Genomic DNA, 20,221 nt, shown 5'->3' on the forward strand with positions numbered 1-20,221 from the left:
TAAAAGTAATTGCTGAACTTGAGCCACCATGAGGGGAGTCCTGACAGAAACACCTGGAATGCTGGTAAGTGAACTGTACCTTGACTGTTTCATTCCAGCTCGGCTGCTTAACCTGGTAGTAAATTACAGACTTGTATTCTGTGATCCCATCATATCCAGCTCCAGGAAATATTGCTTTCTATTCAAGGGGATGGAATGAGCTTCAGTCAAACATAGGCTACTTGTTTTGCAGATAAGAACATTTTATACATCCCATGTAAACATTAATTGGGGTCATTTTATAATAAACCCTGAACTACAATGTTGTCTTACAGTCAACCAACCTACATGACCGACATGCAATACTTGAGGTCAAAATTGTTAAAGAAAGAAAGGTGGAAGCACGTATAAATGTTAACGGCACCCTTACCTCCATGAGATTGCCATCGTTATCTAGAACACTCAACATCACCTCAACATTTTTGGGTGACGTTTTTTTACCACGGTCAAACTCCCCCTGCAGCAAGGTGACGTAGATATCGTTCCTCACATACCCTAGAGGAGAATTAGTTGGTTAATACTAAACAATGATCTATTGCCTGTCCCTGCTGTAAAGGCAGCTACAAAGTATGCAACCCATTGTTTCAGACGATTCAGCTACAAAAGATGAAAATGTAAACTTATGGCACCTGGGAGGATGATCTCAGGGAAGCCCATCTTTCTGACGATGGCGGTGGTGCGATCAACAAAGTGAGGGTAGTCCTTCCTGACCTGGGACAGGTCACCAGGAAGCAGCTTCAGTGTCACAAACAGTCCTGAGAACCCAACAGGGCCCGTCAATGAAGACAAAGTTAGTAAGACAGACACAGTAACAGAATGTTCAGAATCGATACACACAACCTGTAATGGTCCTATTTAGAACCGAGACCCATATTTCAAAAGCCCCTTACGAGTTATATTCCTTTGTATTTCATATTCTGTTCTACTCTGCTATATTCTGGGCAAACTTGGTGAGTTGTTGCCACATCATGTCAGTGAAGGTCTCTCTTTACCCTGGCCCTTGTGGTTGACCTCCCGGGTGTTAATGACTTTGTTGAAGACGGCGGTGAGAGGCTCGTTCTCTCCAATGACCCGGGATGGGAGGAGAGGAGAAATGATGAGCTGCCTCTGACGGATGTAGGTCTCCATAGCTATCCTGAGAGAAATGGGAAGGAATAGGAGAGGGGGAGAAATAGATTGTAAAAGTGGGACTGACACGTGGATTGATGACAAACATAGAGCTACGAAAAGCATATTAAGATACGGGAGGTGAAAATCCACAAACTATAAAAGTGCATGTGACCAAGAAGGAATGGTAAACAGTCTCCAGTTGCATTTTTGTTAACACTGCACAACAAACTTAGACTTGATCTACAGTATGGTATAGCAATATAATACACCTGTTCTACCACTCTAAATTCCAAGCATCTGCCTCTAACCCTAGGAAGCTCTTTGCTACCTTCTCCTCCCTCCTGAATCCTCCCCCCCCCTCCTCCCTCTCTGCAGATGACTTCGTCAACCATTTTGAAAAGAAGGTCGACGACATCCGATCCTCGTTTGCTAAGTCAAACGACACCGCTGGTTCTGCTCACACTGCCCTACCCTGTGCTCTGACCTCTTTCTCCCCTCTCTCTCCAGATGAAATCTCGCGTCTTGTGACGGCCGGCCGCCCAACAACCTGCCCGCTTGACCCTATCCCCTCCTCTCTTCTCCAGACCATTTCTGGAGACCTTCTCCCTTACCTCACCTCGCTCATCAACTCATCCCTGACCGCTGGCTACGTCCCCTCCGTCTTCAAGAGAGCGAGAGTTGCACCCCTTCTGAAAAAACCTACACTCGATCCCTCCGATGTCAACAACTACAGACCAGTATCCCTTCTTTCTTTTCTCTCCAAAACTCTTGAACGTGCCGTCCTTGGCCAGCTCTCCCGCTATCTCTCTCTGAATGACCTTCTTGATCCAAATCAGTCAGGTTTCAAGACTAGTCATTCAACTGAGACTGCTCTCCTCTGTATCACGGAGGCGCTCCGCACTGCTAAAGCTAACTCTCTCTCCTCTGCTCTCATCCTTCTAGACCTATCGGCTGCCTTCGATACTGTGAACCATCAGATCCTCCTCTCCACCCTCTCCGAGTTGGGCATCTCCGGCGCGGCCCACGCTTGGATTGCGTCCTACCTGACAGGTCGCTCCTACCAGGTGGCGTGGCGAGAATCTGTCTCCTCACCACGCGCTCTCACCACTGGTGTCCCCCAGGGCTCTGTTCTAGGCCCTCTCCTATTCTCGCTATACACCAAGTCACTTGGCTCTGTCATAACCTCACATGGTCTCTCCTATCATTGCTATGCAGACGACACAATTAATCTTCTCCTTTCCCCCTTCTGATGACCAGGTGGCGAATCGCATCTCTGCATGTCTGGCAGACATATCAGTGTGGATGACGGATCACCAACTCAAGCTGAACCTCGGCAAGACGGAGCTGCTCTTCCTCCCGGGGAAGGACTGCCCGTTCCATGATCTCGCCATCACGGTTGACAACTCCATTGTGTCCTCCTCCCAGAGCGCTAAGAACCTTGGCGTGATCCTGGACAACACCCTGTCGTTCTCAACTAACATCAAGGCGGTGGCCCGTTCCTGTAGGTTCATGCTCTACAACATCCGCAGAGTACGACCCTGCCTCACACAGGAAGAGGCGCAGGTCCTAATCCAGGCACTTGTCATCTCCCGTCTGGATTACTGCAACTCGCTGTTGGCTGGGCTCCCTGCCTGTGCCATTAAACCCCTACAACTCATCCAGAACGCCGCAGCCCGTCTGGTGTTCAACCTTCCCAAGTTCTCTCACGTCACCCCGCTCCTCCGCTCTCTCCACTGGCTTCCAGTGAAGCTCGCATCCGCTACAAGACCATGGTGCTTGCCTACGGAGCTGTGAGGGGAACGGCACCTCAGTACCTCCAGGCTCTGATCAGGCCCTACACCCAAACAAGGGCACTGCGTTCATCCACCTCTGGCCTGCTCGCCTCCCTACCACTGAGGAAGTACAGTTCCCGCTCAGCCCAGTCAAAACTGTCCGCTGCTCTGGCCCCCCAATGGTGGAACAAACTCCCTCACGATGCCAGGACAGCGGAGTCAATCACCACCTTCCGGAGACACCTGAAACCCCACCTCTTTAAGGAATACCTAGGATAGGATAAGTAATCCCTCTCACCCCCCCTTTAAGATTTAGATGCACTATTGTAAAGTGACTGTTCCACTGGATGTCATAAGGTGAATGCACCAATTTGTAAGTCGCTCTGGATAAGATCGTCTGCTGAATGACTTAAATGTAAATGTAAATATAAAGCATAATGCTGTATCCTAACAGAGTTCAAGCCATTTGTCATTTGACTATAATGGTATAAGAGCAGGTTGATTTTAAATGGACTGGGGAGTGGGGACCACTAACACAGGTTGAAAATGAGCAGAGGCTGTTGGAGATTTTCAAACACTCACTGCTGAAAGGGGATGAAATGCTGCTTCTCCTCATCGTCTGCTTTTCCATGGGCGATATCTGTGATGTCCATCACTGTGGACAGAGACGATGACGTTGTGAATGCTGTGGTGATAGGGGGCCATGGCTAATATAATAAGCTGATATCAATTCAATTATCTAGTTATTGCCACTGCTGCTGCTAGCATGGCCTCACTTTAATATCTTTGGTATTTGATTTCCCAGTTCGAGCTATTTTACAGCAGAGGTCTTTCACTCTGATTAAGTAAACTACAGAGTAGAGCCACAATGTCGTTTGTGTTTGAAAACTAGTTATAGGGCCCTCACACACCTGTTGCAATGAGAACAAGAGAATTCCACAAAAACAGCATAGGTAGGATTCCAGCAGGGCGGTCTGCGTGACATTGAGCTTTGTGTTGCAATAGATGGTTCAGTCAGCATTCCTCTTTCTCTCAAAATGTGTCATTTCTTAGGAAATAGCTGAGGGAAATGAGAGCTCTCTATTGTTCCCAATGATTCTGGGTTCAGTCCATTTGTTGTGACACCCGAGGAAACCATTTCTCATCCAACACAGAAATATAATCCTTCACTCAAAACAAAGAGGGCTGTTAAAAACATTTCCCTGACTTCTTTGGCGAGGCACACAACCTGGAAGTGTTTTAGGGGTCAGGAATGTAAGCAGGTGCAGGTGTGCTTAGGGTGTGTCTGGCTTTTATCAAGGACAGGGATTCCTACTGTAACTTTTTATTTAGGCTGTCAATTTACCCATTCACTCAAACTCGGAGTATGGGAAGTGTTCTGATCTCAGATTAATTGAATTCCATTGAATGTGTGAATGTGAGCAAACAAATATAGTGAAGCATTAAAAGACATCTCACCAGCCACACCAAATGGTCTCCTTAACCCTCCAGTGTGTTTCTTGCCCTCCTTGAGCTCCATGCTGCCCACTCTGATAATCTGACAGACGAGGAAGAGACGTGGCCTAATCAGGTCACTGCTGCTCAGATCCTGACCAGATTGGAGGAGAGAATTTTAATGCAAAGATAAGAACTACATAATGCAAGTACAATTAAAGTTTCTTGGCAGAAAATATTCAATATCTTATGCAAATCTGCTTACATAAAGCTTAATGTGAGCAGTTCAGAGCCTGTCTGAGGAAATAAATGACATGGCATAGCATGCCCCATCCAAGGACTGTCACTACCCATCTGTCAGGCCACATGGCTACTAGTTTATTACATTTACAACAGAGAACAAAGACAGAAAGTAGAAGGGAGGGTTTCATCTGTTACCGTGAAAAGGGCAGGCAGGTTGTTGAGTTTCTCAATCTCTTTGGGCATGCCCATGCTGTCCCAGCGCACCAGGAAGTTCTCACTGCAGACATAAACAAATCAGGAATCCCAACTCACTTACCTCACTATAGCCACTCTGTAACAACCCTTTTTCGGTGTCTGACAAGATACACAAATATATCAAAAGGGAGATATAATGTTATGCAATATCTGCATATATGCGACATGGAATACCCATGATTACGGGACAAAAGCTTCTTTATGGTGTCAGAAAATGGTATTGGCCGTGATGTTATCTGGTTTACTATAATGCAATGAATTGAATACATTGATATCTGACCTGATGAACTCAGACTGGTCAGGGTCATAGAGTGACATAAGCAGCTCTGCATCCTCCCCGATGTTACACACAAAGTTCTTGAGGTTCACGAAGAGACTGTAGGTGTGCACCGTGCTGAACAGGGACTGGCGCCTCATCTCCAGGTTCTGCAGCCGGGTCTACAGAGGAGCACAGACACTATATGAGCGAACACACAATGCACTGGCAGGGCAACCAGTATTAGTCAGAGACAAATGAGAGAGAAAAACAACAGCTAGCCCATGCCTTCTCCTCCTGTATTCTGTCATCTATACTGCGGGATGCAGTCTCAAAGGCCCTGAACAGACTGACTGTGCTGGTGCAGTCCGGGTCCAGAGTGTTCCCCGCGTCATCTCGCACCACCAAGTCCAAACCCAAAATCCTGTACAGAAAGAATCCCATATAGTTTTAGACAGATTTACAAGGGCATATTCTTAGCACAATGACTTTACAAGCACGTTTATGTCACAGTGGAATTAGAGTACAATTCATACCGGTTTCCATAATCAATCTTAGCTGTGACTTTCTTCCTGAGCTCCACAAGATCATCCTTGGGTAATGTTCCTGACACTATCTGAGATCGATACTCGATGAGGCTGTAGGCCATCTGCTGTACGCCCCTGAAGAGAGTGGTCTTGTTGTTCTGTCAAACAAACAGTCATATTCATCATCACAGCCACCCAGACTTACATAATCACACTTTTCCAAACAGAGTGAATGTCAGAGTTGGATAACAGTATAAGGGTAATGTGAATAAAATGCAAGTAGGGAGATTGATAAGAAACTAATATTTACCACGTACCACATATAGCTTGTACCATATTTGTGCCCATTCCCTCAGAGTGGCACCGAGTTCCAGTACCAGTGGTAGGTCTCCTGGGATAACTATTTCCTGTTGGCTGAAGGTGGAAGGAAAGAAATAACCAGGTATCCCAAATACAATGCATTTCTAATAACATGACATGAAACGAGTGACACCTTACCCTGTCCCTTCAACTTTCGCCTCCTTCAGGTGGATGTACGAGGCTGGGAAAATGCCCTGTGAGATGAAACATAAACCTCTTCTTCAAACTATTTTCTCATTTCAATGAAACACTATGAACGGATGTACGGTTGTTGCCATACCTTTCGTGATTTGTCCCGTAATGTGTACCCTCTGTACCAGCCTGGGAAGATTAGAGATTGATAGATGGATATAGAGACATGACAGAGATATAGGAATAAATACAATAGATAAGATAAGATTGATGAGAAGAGGGCAAACTCGATCCAGATGCTGATATTGACTGTTCCATCTTTCAAGAGCATTTCATTAAACATCGCTGATCATTTTCCATGCATGTCTGGTATTGAGCACAGCCTTGGTTCAATGTTTTACAAAGTTCCAGAGTGTTGCAAACCGTTCCTTAACGTGTAACAGCTTGTTGTATGTGAGTGAGGCTAGACTGTTCATGCTCACCTTCAAATGTCTCAAGTATATGTACAGTGTCTCCCACCTGGAGAGACAGCTCCTGCTCGCCTCTGGAGTCATAATTATAAATTGCTGAGAGAATTGACAGGCGGGGGCGAAAAGAGAGACAGTCTTACTACGTGAACCAACATACAAACACAAAATGACAATCCCCAGCAAGCTCAAGATAAAGGAAGTGGAGACAGAAAAATTATATGAAGAGCCAAGAAAAGCTTATAGACTTTGGCCTTTCCCCAAGTCATATCTGATAAAAGGTACATGGGTAGTCAGGTATTTCTTGCGCTGTGAAAAAGCATGCTTGAATTAGAGTAAACTTTTTTTATGCATTGAAATAATTTACAGGTGCATTCTCATGGTGCACGTGAAATTCGGTATTGGCTGTATACTGGAAATGCAGTTAATAAAAGGTCCCTCAATTGCTTTGAACTTCATTTTACTCTAAATTATATCCTAATTAATGTACACTACCGGTCAAAAGTTTTAGAACACCTTTTCATTCAAGGGTTTTTCTTTATTTTTTAAAATACTATTTTCTACATTGTAGAATAATAGTGAAGACATCAAAACTATGACATAACACCAAAAAAGTGTTCAACAAATCAAAATATATTTTACATTTGAGATTCTTCAAATAGCCACCCTTTGCCTTGATGACAGCTTTGCACACTCTTGTCATTCTCTCAACCAGCTTCACCTGCAATGATTTTCCAACAGTCTTGAAGGAGTTCCCACATATGCTGAGCACTTGTTGGCTGCTTTTCCTTCACTCTGCGGTCCGACTCATCCCAAACCATCTCAATTGGTTGAGATTGGGGGATTTTTGAGGCCAGGTCATCTGATGCAGCACTCCATCACTCTCCTTCTTGGTCAAATAGCCCTTACACAGCCTGGAGGTGTGTTGGGTCATTGTCCTGTTGAAAAACAAATGGTAGTCCCACTAAGTGCAAACCAGATGGGATAGCGTATCGATGCAGAATGCTGTGGTAGCCATGCTGGTTAAGTGTGCCTCGAATTCTAATGAAATCACGGACAGTGTCACCAGCAAAGAACCCCCATACCATAACACCTCCTCCTCCTCCATGCTTCACAGTGGGAAATAAACATGCGGAGATCATCCATTCATCCACACTGCATCTCACAAAGACATGGCGGTTGGAACCAAAAATCTTCAATTTGGACTCCAAATTTCCATTAGTCTAATGTCCATTGCTCTTCTTTCTTGACCCAAGCAAGTATCTTCTTAGTATTGGAGTCCTTTAGCAGTGGTTTCTTTGCAGCAATTCGGCCATGATGGCCTGATTCACAGTCTCCTCTAAACAGTTTATGTTGAGATGTGTCCGTTACTTGAATTCTGTGAAGCATTTATTTGGGCTGCAATTTCTGAGGCTGGTAACTCTAATGAACTTATCCTCTGCAGCAGAAGTAACTCTGGATCTTCCTTTCCTGTGGCGGTCCTCATGAGGGCCAGTTTCATCATAGAGCTTGATGGTTTTCCCGACTGCACTTGAAGAAACTTTCAAAGTTCTTGAAATTTTCCAAATTTACTGACCTTCATGTCTTCAAGTAATGATGGACTGTCGTTTATCTTTGCTTATTTGAGCTGTTCTCGCCATAATACAGTATTTTACCATATAGGGCTATATTCTGTATCCGCCACCACCTTGTCACAACACAACTGATTGGCTCAAACACATTAAGAAGGAAAGAAATTCCACAAATGTACTTTTAAGAAGGCACACCTGTTAATTGAAATGCATTCCAGGTGACTACCCCATGAAGATGGTTGAGAGAATGTCAAGAGTATGCAAAGCTGCCATCAAGGCAAAGGGTGGCTACTTTGAAGAATCTCAAATATAAAATATATTTTGATTTGTCTAACACTTTTCTGGTTTCTACATGATTCCATATGTATTATTTAATAGTGTTGATGTCTTCACTATTAATCTACAATGTAGAAAGTAGTAAGAATAAAGAAAAAACCTTGAATGAGTCGGTGTTCAAAACCTTTTGACTGGTAGTGTACAGTATGTGCATGTATTCATGATTAGGATTTTAGGACTCAACCTGAACTCACGTTTTAAATAAAGAGATGATTAACATTATTCCTGTTCTTTTTCATTCCTTGAGGCTGTGTGTTGGGTGTAGTAAGTGGAATTTTTCCCCTGCAGGTTTATTACAACATCCACACTGAGGGAGGTGGCGTGAGAGGAGGGGCTTAACATCATTTATTATTTATTTCTAAATCACAAAGGAGACTGACGGTTAAAGGTCACTTTATACAGGGCATATTGCAGCCAACTGGGTCAGCAGAGTGCCCTGCCCTCTATTCTCCTCAGTTTGTTAACTTAAGTGTCTTCCTGGAGACGGTTCCCTCTTCCTCCTCTTTTCCGAAGGACACGAGTGGGAGACAAATCACAAATCACAAAGCACAGTATGCTCTCTTGCTCTCCTGCTGACTCTCTCTCCGAGCACACACACTTCCTTGTCATGACTTGCAGACACACTTTCAAAGCCTAGTACTCTGCATTATCTACCCTCTATAACAGGAACAATGTGAGGAGTTCTGTCCTGACTTGCATGGTGATAATCCTTGTTGCCGGAGGCTAGATCTCACTGCACGCTTCAACTGGCTCAGCTCATCACACCTCTGAATACCTCACAACTGAACATCAGTATCCTTTTCTTTCCTTAAGCATCCTTCCCTTCCCATAAGTATCCTTCCCATTTAATTGTTTGCATTTCCCCTTCAAATCAAATCAAATTGTATTGGTCACATACATGTGTTTAGCAGATGTTATTGCTAGTGTAGCAAAATGCTTGTGTTTCTAGCTCCAACAGTGCAGTAATATCTAACAAGTAATATCTAACAATTGCACAACAATACACAAAAATCTAAAGTAGAGGAATTAAGATTGTATAAAATATTTGGATGAGCAATGTCAGAGACAGCATAGATTAAGATAGAATATAGACTGCTCTTTGTTCTTTGAGAACTAATGTAATATGTAGATCTGGAACAGTTATATATCCACTATGATGATCTTTATCTTCTATGATCTTTTGAAAGACCTTGTACAAATACCGCTTTTTTTCACAGTGCAGTTGTACAGTGATAATGCAGTGGTACAACTAACCTAATATCAACTAACAATAAGGATCCAGACTAGATCATCAACAAGACAAGAAAAAACATCCACCTGGCTGTGTATGGCTTTGTCAACATTGAGCTTTTGTCAACATTGAGCTTTGAGATTATTTGAGATCGCTCATCACCATTACACAGGCCAATACATATTAGATCGGATAGGCCTTAGTCATGTTGTAGCAGAGAGTGGTGCCATTAAGGCCTATTGAGGATGTAAATAATATAATTCAGCATAGCATCAAACCTCATCAAAACATTTCCTTGTTCGTAGTTCAAGTGGAACTGACAGCGTTTTAACTACTTTGTAGATAACAAACAGACAATCATAATATCAGTAAAATGCTACAAAACCAACTTTATAAGAGGTTTTAAAAACGGGTTCTATTTGACTCAACATTCCATGTACACTAAGGCAATGTTGGTAGAACGGATTGATGTAGTGGTGAATTATATTAATAATGCATTGAACTGCATTTCTTGGTAGTCCCAAAAAATATTGCCATCTGGTTGTAAGTCAGAGCTGGCCGGGTACATTGTCTGCTGCCTCCATTCCCTATGCACTGATTCAGTTTCAATGACTCAATATTTTGGACAAAAACGGACGAATGTAACTAAACCTGTGAATGTCAATAGAATCAAACTAACAAGAGAAATGATCACAAGTCAGTCATAACGTGGCTAATAGGCTAGCGTATCTATTTATGTAGCAAGCTAAAAACACGGAGCCTTACGTTAGCGAGCCAACTGCTAGGAGGAGTGGGTGAGTGACTAAGTTTATCACCTCGTTTTTCGGTGACTATACACAGCTAGAGATGCAGGTGTCATTTGGTTAGCTAGCAAAACTTGAAAGACGTATCCAGCTAGCATCTCTCTGCGTACGTAAATTCACTGACTATCTATTCTGATTTCAGAGCACTCTCATCAGTGTGCCAGAGCGTAGAATAACTGGAATAACTGATGAATTTACGAACGCACAACACTTGCTGAATATGACCGGTGTCAGTAAATGTAGGCAAAAAAGAGTAATAGTTAGTCACGATCGCTCTAGATAACATGTACACTGCCTAACCAGCTCTGCTAGGGCGAGTAAAATAGTCTTGTGTCTGGAAGTAGCTAGCCAACTACAGCCAGTTAGCAGTTTATTTTTTTATTTTTATGGCTGTTTGATAAATAGGACTGTAGTGGTCCCAAAAGTAAGAGGACTTCCGTGGTATTGACATATTTGCAGAAATCCATCCAGGTGTATGTTGTAGCTTTTGGGAATGTGTTCTAATGATCTAAATTCGTGCTGTTGTAACTGCCTGTAAGCACACAGTCCAGTTCAAAGTGAATGATGGCAGGTCTGTGTGGTAAATGGCTTGTTTGCATAAAGGCCTACTGTAGCTCTGGTTGGCTATGGTGCACGGGTCTGAGTAGACTCCGGTCCTGAATGAGACAGATGGGCTTTTTTCGGTTTTATTTAGCTTTCCCTCTATAGAATTTTCACAAATGCTTTAGTATACGTAATTCCCAGACGTTCTAAGAATTTATGAAAAAGTGAAAATTACCATATCTAAGTGCTCGCTTGTCAGAAAATGTTTTTAAAAGTGTCATTCTTCCTGGGGGTGTATATAAACAGACTTGAATAACATTTCATGTTGCTAAAATGCTGTCAGTTCCACTTTAAAACTCCCTCTGCCAACTCAGAAACAATAGCAAAGAAAAAATACCAAAGAAATGACATCTCCCTCTGGTCATGCAGAGTGACACCAACTTGACATCGTTCTGACTGTGTCCAGAGAAATGCCTGGCAACAGCAGAGATCTGCCCGTGGTTAAAAATCACGCCAAGCATGTTGTGATGCAGCACTACTGTTACCGCTAAGCGCTACTGTCTGTGCCTCAGCACTGCTCACCAGTGCAGCTCCTTCACACTGTTTTGCATCTCAACCTGTGACATCCCTGGCTGAGGTTACACACACACACACACACACACACACACACACACACACACACACACACACACACACACACACACACACACACACACACACACACACACACACACACACACACACACACACACACACACACGTCAAAATCCTACCGGCTCTCTGTAATCTGACCAAATCAGATTGAAATGCATGTCAGGAAATTCAAATGGCATTTTATTTATGTAAATAATCCTTAAAGATCATGTTAAATATTGGATCCTCTATATAGACAATTGCCTTATGATCTGGACAGGTTCCAAAATTAAATGAATATCTTAACTACAATCACTCTAGAGTATAATCAATTTCCTTCATTATGGAAAATAACATTAACTCTATACATTTCTTAGATGTACTTGTTAAAGGAACAATCTCTAAGTACTACAGTTCACAGAAAACCTACAGATAAAAATATTATATTGACAGCTGATAGTTATCACCCTCTTCACCTAAAAATAGGTTTACCAGTAAGCCAACGTCATAGACTGAGTCGCATTTGTGACAGAGGAAGAATATGATAGACAATCAAATTCTCTCCTTGAGTATTTTCGTTTGAGAGGTTATCCCGATACCTGGCTTGATTAAGCTAAAAAAAACAAGTTAAAAGCTTGAACAGAAGCCAGTTACTTAACAAATTCCAACAAAAAACAGAATAAACTGTTTTCTGTAAACTATATACTTACTTTCAATGATAGCCATAATGGCATCAAGTCTATTGTCAAGAAACACTGGCACATATTATCAGACTCATATTTAAATTCTGCCTTCCGGAACCCACCTTTATTAATTTATAAACGATCAAGACATCTATCAAACATATTGGTTTGATCAGATGTGGTCAGAGAGAGAAAAGAGGCCTTCATAAAAGGATGTTTCCCCTGCAGAGCTTGTACCTCTTGTAGCACCATAAGGAAATGTTCTCATTTAGCATGCCCTCAGACTTGAGATAAAATCATGTAGAACTTGCACTACTAAAATGAGTTATTTATATGTTACAGTGTTCTTGTAATAAGATTTATATTGGAAAAACATCCTGCACCTTGAAAGTACATCTTGGAGAACATAAATCCACTATTAGACGTCAAGATATCAACTCGCCAGTTGCAAGACACTTCATGGAGCAAAATCATTCCATTAAAGAATTGAGTTTCTACGGGATCTAAAAAGTTCATCCACCACGTAGAAGAGGTGACTATGACAACAAATTACCCTAAAAGAGAAGCCATGTGGATATATAAATTAAAATATATTTTCCCACACGGTTTAAACAAAGAATTAGAAGCCACATTCAGACTGTTATAGAAGAACACTGTCCATATCAGATTTTAAGTATTGTTTATGAGTTGGCCCCACATATTTATGAACGACTTTGCCTGATGTCCTTTGTGGTGGACTATCTCATTAATTGATATAATGTATTTTGGTGAGTGGAAACCTGGGGGCGATTGATTTGTGAGTTGCCCTTCGTGCACCCTCCCGTACCCTATAATTCTGTATTTCTTTGTGACTAATTTATATACAGGTAGACCAGAAATGCCACATCCCTGATTGGTAGATGAGTGACAACCCTGATTAGAAGCACTGCTGCCCATCTGCTGTTCTTTACAAATGCTCTTTAGACATTTTTTTATTGTACCGACACACTGAATAAGGCTGGAAAGCCAAAACGTCTGTGTACACTATCCCTGATGCAGTGAAAATAATTTAAAACATTGAATAATAACGTAAGATTTATGTAACATCTTTTTGAGTGCAAACCCATTATACCTCTTTGTTTGTATGAAATTCATGTGTGCTCTGATGAGTGATGATAGTGCATTTATATCAATAAATTGTCAATCTTTTCATTTTATAGCAATGACATCCTCTACATTATCACGGACATCTTGACGATTACACATTGGTCGACTACATTTGAAATACATTGTATCACAGACATTAGGCTAGTCCATAAGTGAGGGGTATGTCTTATTTTCAAATATTACTAGGGTTTAGCAGCAATTGACACACAACAAGCTTCATGGATGTTCTGATTGTATCAGCATTACACAAACATAACTAAAAGGTAGTGTCTGTTTCAAATGGTATCTACCCGAATAAGAGCAAACCAATACACAGTTGCATGGAGTCATCTGTCATATTCAAAATGGGGGGGAAATGTAGTGGAACAGCAACAATACAAAGTATGACTTCAGTCCCCCTTTGACAATGACATGTCTGTGGTCTTTACCAAACATAGCAAAAGATGAACAAGAACTTGAACACAACATTCCACAGAGGTATGCTATCTACTTTGGGGGTTGGCAAGCTAAGTCAAGGGCATTCCTTACTAGAATATTGTTATTTTTTAGAATGATGCCAATATCCATGTTCAAACAAAGTTGAAACCCAAATTAGTGTCAGAACAAAATTAACATTCTGTACATGAGACCTAAATCATTCTATGAGATTGTGGTTATTTTCTGTCCTGTTAAATTCAGAAATCTGTAGGCCTATTATATTTACACATCTCAATGTTTTGTAAACAATGAAGGAAAAACAACCACATGAAATTGTGATTAATTTCCACGTAACTTTTTTAATTTTTTTATCTATGAATGGTGTTATTGCTTGATACAGTGATATCAACCAAATAACATAGCCTCAATGTGTTTAAAACAATGGTGCAAGACTCTGTTCAGGATGAGTGTTAATATTTCCTGTAGGTTGGATCGAGTTGTTGCTGTTGTGATTGTATTATATCATTTTTAAATTGTGTAATGTTGATTGAAAGATGGCGCCGACAGACATGGCAGCTTTGCTTCTAGCTCCTATGCAACTTTGCAGTATTTTGTTTTTTGTGTGTGTTATTTCTTACACTATTAGCCCAGAACGTTTTGTGTGTTATTACATACAGCCAAAATAACTTTCGGATATCGGAGCAGCGTTAACTCACCAGCACAATGACCAGGAATATGACTTTCCCAAATTTGATATTTTGTTCTCACCCCCTAGGGCAATTTAACTTATCCCAGAGGCTGCTCCAAGATGCCACTGGCGGAGAAGAGGTATTCGGAGTGGACTTCAGAAACTCAAACAGGTAGTACCTGTGCTAAGGTCTATTCAACGCTGGTCTGACCAATCGGAATTCATGCTTCAAGATTGTTTCGATCACACGAACTGGGGTAGCCTCGGATAATAACATTGATGTATACACAGACACGGTGACTGAGTTCACCAGGAAGTGTATTGATGGATATTGTTCCCACCGTGACTATTAAAACCTATCCAAACCAGAAACCGCGGATAGAAGGCAGCATTCACGCTAAACTGAAAACCATTTAACCATGGCAAGGTGATTGGGAATATGGTTGAATACAAACAGTGTAGTTATTCCCTCTGTAAGGCAATCAAACAGGCAAACCGTCAGTACAGAGACAAAGTGGAGTTGCAATTCAACAGCTCAGACACAAGATGTATGTGAGAGGGTCTACAGATAATCACAGATTACAAAGGGAAAACCAGCCACATCGCTGACACCAACGTCTTGCTCCCAGACAAACTAAACACTTTCTTTGCCCGCTTGAGGATAACGCAGTGCCATCGATGCGGCCCGCTCCCAAGGACTGTGGGTTCTCCTTCTCCGTGGCCGACGTGAGTAAGACATTTAAACGTGTTAACCCTCGCAAGGCTGCCGGCCCAGATGGCGTCCCTAGCTGCTTCCTCAGAGCACGTGCAGACCAGCTGGCTGGAGTGTTTACAGACATATTCAATCTCTCCCTATCCCAGTCTACTGTCCCCACATGCTTCAAGAGAGCCACCATTGTTCCTGTACCCAAGAAAACTAAGGTAACTGAGCTAAATGACTATTACGCCGTAGCACTCACTTCTGTGAAGTGCTTTGAGGCTAGTTAAGGATCATATCACCTCTACTTTACCTGACACCCTAGACCCACTTCAACTTGTTTACTGCCCCAATAGATCCACAGACAATGCAATCGCCATTGCACTGCACACTGCCTTATCCCACCTGGACAAGAGGAATACCTATGTAAGAATGCTGTTCATTGACTATAGCTCAGTCTTCAACACCATAGTACCCTCCAAGCTCATCATTAAGCTCGAGCCCTGTGTCTAAACCCCACCCTGTGCAACTGGGTCCTGGACTTCCTGATGGGCTGCCCCCAGGTGGTGAAGGTAGGACACAACACCTCCACTTCACTGATCCTCAACACAGGGGCCCCTTAAGGGTGGGTACTCAGACCCCTCCTGTACTCCCTGTTCACCCATGACTGTGTGGCCACACTCAATCATCAAGTTTGCAGACGACACAACCATAGTAGACCTGATTACCAACAATGACGAGACAGCCTACAGGGAGAAGGTGAGGGCCCTTGCGTGCCAGGAAAATAACCTCTCCCTCAACGTCAACAAAACGAAGGAGCTGATCGTGGACTTCAGCAAAAAGCAGAGTGAGCACGCCCCTATCCACATCGATGGGACAGCAGTGGAGAAAGTGGAAAGCGTCAAGTTCCTCAGCGTACACATCACAGACAAACTGAAATGGTCCACACAGACAGTGTGGTGAAGAAGGCGCAATAGCGCCTCTTCAACCGCAGGAGGCTGAAGAAATGTGGCTTGGCCCCTAAGACCCTCACAAACTTTTACAGATGTATAATTGAGAGCATCCTGGTAAGGCAACGGCACCGCCAGCAACCGCAGGACTCTCCAGAGGGTGCTTCGGTCTGCACAACACATCACCGGGGGCACACTGCCTGCCCTCCAGGACACCTACAGCCCCCGATGTCACAGGAAGGCCAAAAGCCACAAAAGAAAATCAAGGACAACCACCCGAGCCACAGCCTGTTCACCCCTTTATCATCCGGAAGGCGAGGTCAGTACAGGTGCATTAAATCTGGGACCGAGAGACTGAAAAGCAGCTTCTATCTCAAGGCCATCAGACTAATAAATAGCCATCACTAGCCGGCTACCACCCGGTTACTCAACCCTGCACCTGAGAGGCTGCTGCCCTGTATACATTGACATAATAATGTTTACATAATGCTTTACTCATTTCATATGTGTATACTGTATTCTATTCTACTGTATTTTAGTCAATGCCACTCCGACATTGCACATCCTAATATGTCCTCCCCGCTGATCCTCAACACTGGGGCCCCACAAGGGTGCGTCCTGGGTCCTCTCCTGTACTCCCTGTTCACCCACGACTGCGTGGCCACGCACGCCTCCAACTCAATCATCAAGTTTGCGGACGACACAACAGTGGTAGGCTTGATTACCAACAACGATGAGACGGCCTACAGGGAGGAGGTGAGGGCCCTCGGAGTGTGGTGTCAGGAAAATAACCTCACACTCAACGTCAACAAAACTAATGAGATGATTGTGGACTTCAGGAAACAGCAGAGGGAACACCCCCCTATCCACATCAATGGAACAGTAGTGGAGAGGGTAGCAGGTTTTAAGTTCCTCAGCAGACACATCACAGACAAACTGAATTGGTCTACATACACATACAGTATCGTGAAGAAGGCGCAGAAGCGCCTCTTCAACCTCAGGAGGCTGAAGAAATTCGGCTTGTCACCAAAAGCACTCCCAAACTTCTACAGATGCACAATCGAGAGCATCCGGGGAGCATCCTGGCGGGCTGTATCACCGCCTGGTACGGCAACTGCTCCGCCCTCAACCGTAAGGCTCTCCAGAGGGTAGTGAGGTCTGCACAATGCATCACCAGGGGCAAACTACCTGCCCTCCAGGACATCTACACCACCCGATGTTACAGGAAGGCCATAAAGATCATCAAGGACAGCAACCACCCGAGCCACTGCCTGTTCACCCCGCTATCATCCAGAAGGCGAGGTCAGTACAGGTGCATCAAAGCTGGGACCGAGAGACTGAAAAACAACTTCTATCTCAAGGCCATCAGACTAACATTGAGTGGCTGCTGCCAACACACTGACTCAACTCCAGCCACTTTAATAATGGGAATTGATGGGAAATGATGTAAATATATCACTAGCCACTTTAAACAATGCTACCTTATATAATGTTACTTACCCTACATTATTTATCTCATATGCATACGTATATACTGTACTCTATATCATCGACTGCATCCTTATGTAATACATGTATCACTAGCCACTTTAACTATGCCACTTTGTTTACATACTCATCTCATATGTATATACTGTACTCGATACCATCTACTGTATCTTGCCTATGCTGCTCTGTACCATCACTCATACATATATATCCTTATGTACATATTCTTTATCCCCTTACACTGTGTATAAGACAGTAGTTTTGGAATTGTTAGTTAGATTACTTGTTGGTTATTACTGCATTGTCAGAACTAGAAGCACAAGCATTTCGCTACACTCGCATTAACATCTGCCAACCATGTGTATGTGACAATAACATTTGATTTGATTTATATATTTCTTAATTCCATGATTTTACTTTTTGATATGTGTATTGTTAGATATTACTGCACTATTGGAGCTAGGAACACAAGCAATTCGCTACATCCGCAATAACATCTGATAAATATGTGTATGCGATCAATACAATTTGATTTGATTGCTGCTGCCTTCATTTCCACAAAACTTTCTTGTACGTTCGTGAACACAGACTTTTTTTGAGGTACGTGTGGGTGGGTGTGGCTTGAAACAATGAGTGACGTTTTTAAAGGGCAGTGGCCATGCTGATACCGTTCCCCAACCAACCCCTCCTCGTTTTCCAACTGGTCGTACATTACAGCACCGTCTATGTTCAATTGAACGATCCAGAAAGTAAAAACGTACTGAAACGCAGCCCTGGTCTCGCTTGCAAAAGAAACCATCCGAATGGACTTTTACTGGTTAAATACAAAAACAACAGGTACCCAATTGCGATATTATAGGCCTACTGACGTCATCATACTCTCTGAAATGGTTCCCCATTAGTTTTGATTTACCTTGAGGGCGTGTATTCACATAACGTTCCACACAGCATGCCTAAACTAAAGTGACTCATGTGGGCTATGCGCCTAGGTTGTTTTCATGATATATGATAGGCTAAAATCACAATGTCTTACACATTTCCAACTATAGGCTTACATGTATGCTTCAGTATATGGACACCAATAAAGTTTCAGCACGACGTGTAAGCAAGGCTCATTTTCGAATCAAACCACTCGATTTACGGATTGTTACTGTATGGACGTAGAGAGCACACCCTGACCAAACGTATTCACATCGAATCAACATTCCCTTTCAGGGATTCCTAAACTACATGTGTGACAGTCAAAGTAGCTTAACTTCGCCTTTTCCTAAAGATTCCTAGCTACATAACTTCCAAGTTTAATTGCCTTGGCCAACTAGTAAATAGACTGCTGTGTGAATTACAACCCAATTGTAAACAAGACGACATAGTTGTCTAACTTACCAACGCCATATTTCTCTTTTTTAGTTGGAATCCAGCGGGTCATTGCGGTAAAAATGATAAATAAATAAATAGATGAACTGCTGTGCGGGTGGGACACTTCTCGTCCTGAACACTACAGTTTCGCCATCATGACTTCAAAGGGGGGAGGGGAGAAAACTAGGGCTATGCAATTGAACCCAGCAGCAAGCGTTGCCGCGCCTCGTTGCGTAGGCTAAAGATCAGTCAATTGAACAAATGTGGCAAATGTAACATAACGACAATGTAACAATAGAACCAAACTTCAAATAAGTGATTAGAGAAACTCACTTACACTACACCGTGTATAGTGTACATTAGGACACCATACCTTTCACCATGAGAGTCCATTGTGCAAAATAAAACTGGGCACATTACTGAGATAAGGTATGATAGCCACAATCAGAAGTAAGTATAAAACATTTTTCGTTGTCGGAGCAACATTTTCGTCACGAGATAAAGTTAGACTGACATGAGAGAGCAATGGTCTGTTACAATGCAGAGGTATCATGTATAGACCCATGCAGACAATGAGTGTACTATAATATAGGTCAGCCAGAGGCGGCCTATGGGCCAAAACTGGACTGCAATGAATTTTGGGGATGTTGTTATTATTATTATTTTTTAAATCACCAGGACATCTGTTAAAAATGTGTTTAGTTTAGGAAGTCTTTTCCCTAGTATTCCCACAAATAAAAATAATATGTGATCATGTCTCAATGTAATCAAGGTATGAAATTATTGTTATTTTCAAATTCAATCTATTTTTGGGCTTAGTTGTGGTCAATTTGCAGTGTAAAAAAATATTATAATTATGTTCCAGTCCGCTCAAACAAAAATCATCCGGCAGACACTCTTATCCCGAGTGACTTACAGGAACAGTTTAGGGTTCAGTGCATTGCTCAAGGGCACATTGACAGCGTTTTAACCCAGTTGGCTTGGGGATTCAAAACAGCAACCTTTCGGTTACTGGCCCAACACTCTTAAACCCTAGACTACCTTCCTCCCTGATATAGAGCATATTCTGGTGACTTTTTTAAAA

General features: G+C 42.6%; 1 protein-coding gene across 2 annotated transcripts in view; it reads right to left on the reverse strand.

Moving 5' to 3' along the window:
* The window catches only part of LOC124036271 (dedicator of cytokinesis protein 5-like), a 34,932-nt gene extending 15,611 nt beyond the window's left edge, over window positions 1-19,321 (reverse strand). For both annotated transcript variants that reach the window (XM_046350609.1, XM_046350607.1), the window contains exons 1-15: window positions 19,165-19,321; window positions 6,611-6,694; window positions 6,277-6,317; window positions 6,135-6,190; window positions 5,954-6,050; window positions 5,646-5,794; window positions 5,398-5,533; window positions 5,134-5,291; window positions 4,794-4,875; window positions 4,380-4,509; window positions 3,504-3,576; window positions 1,032-1,174; window positions 669-794; window positions 410-534; window positions 80-178 (exon numbers count right to left, since the gene is read on the reverse strand). In XM_046350609.1, the coding sequence (XP_046206565.1) occupies window positions 80-178; window positions 410-534; window positions 669-794; window positions 1,032-1,174; window positions 3,504-3,576; window positions 4,380-4,509; window positions 4,794-4,875; window positions 5,134-5,291; window positions 5,398-5,533; window positions 5,646-5,794; window positions 5,954-6,050; window positions 6,135-6,190; window positions 6,277-6,317; window positions 6,611-6,694; window positions 19,165-19,207 (1,542 nt within the window). In that variant the 5' untranslated portion in view covers window positions 19,208-19,321. The remainder of the gene's footprint in view (window positions 1-79; window positions 179-409; window positions 535-668; window positions 795-1,031; window positions 1,175-3,503; window positions 3,577-4,379; window positions 4,510-4,793; window positions 4,876-5,133; window positions 5,292-5,397; window positions 5,534-5,645; window positions 5,795-5,953; window positions 6,051-6,134; window positions 6,191-6,276; window positions 6,318-6,610; window positions 6,695-19,164) is intronic.
* Between the last annotated feature and the right edge of the window lie 900 nt (window positions 19,322-20,221).

This window comes from Oncorhynchus gorbuscha, linkage group LG05 (assembly GCF_021184085.1).
Source record: "Oncorhynchus gorbuscha isolate QuinsamMale2020 ecotype Even-year linkage group LG05, OgorEven_v1.0, whole genome shotgun sequence".
Taxonomy (NCBI): Eukaryota; Metazoa; Chordata; class Actinopteri; order Salmoniformes; family Salmonidae; genus Oncorhynchus; species Oncorhynchus gorbuscha.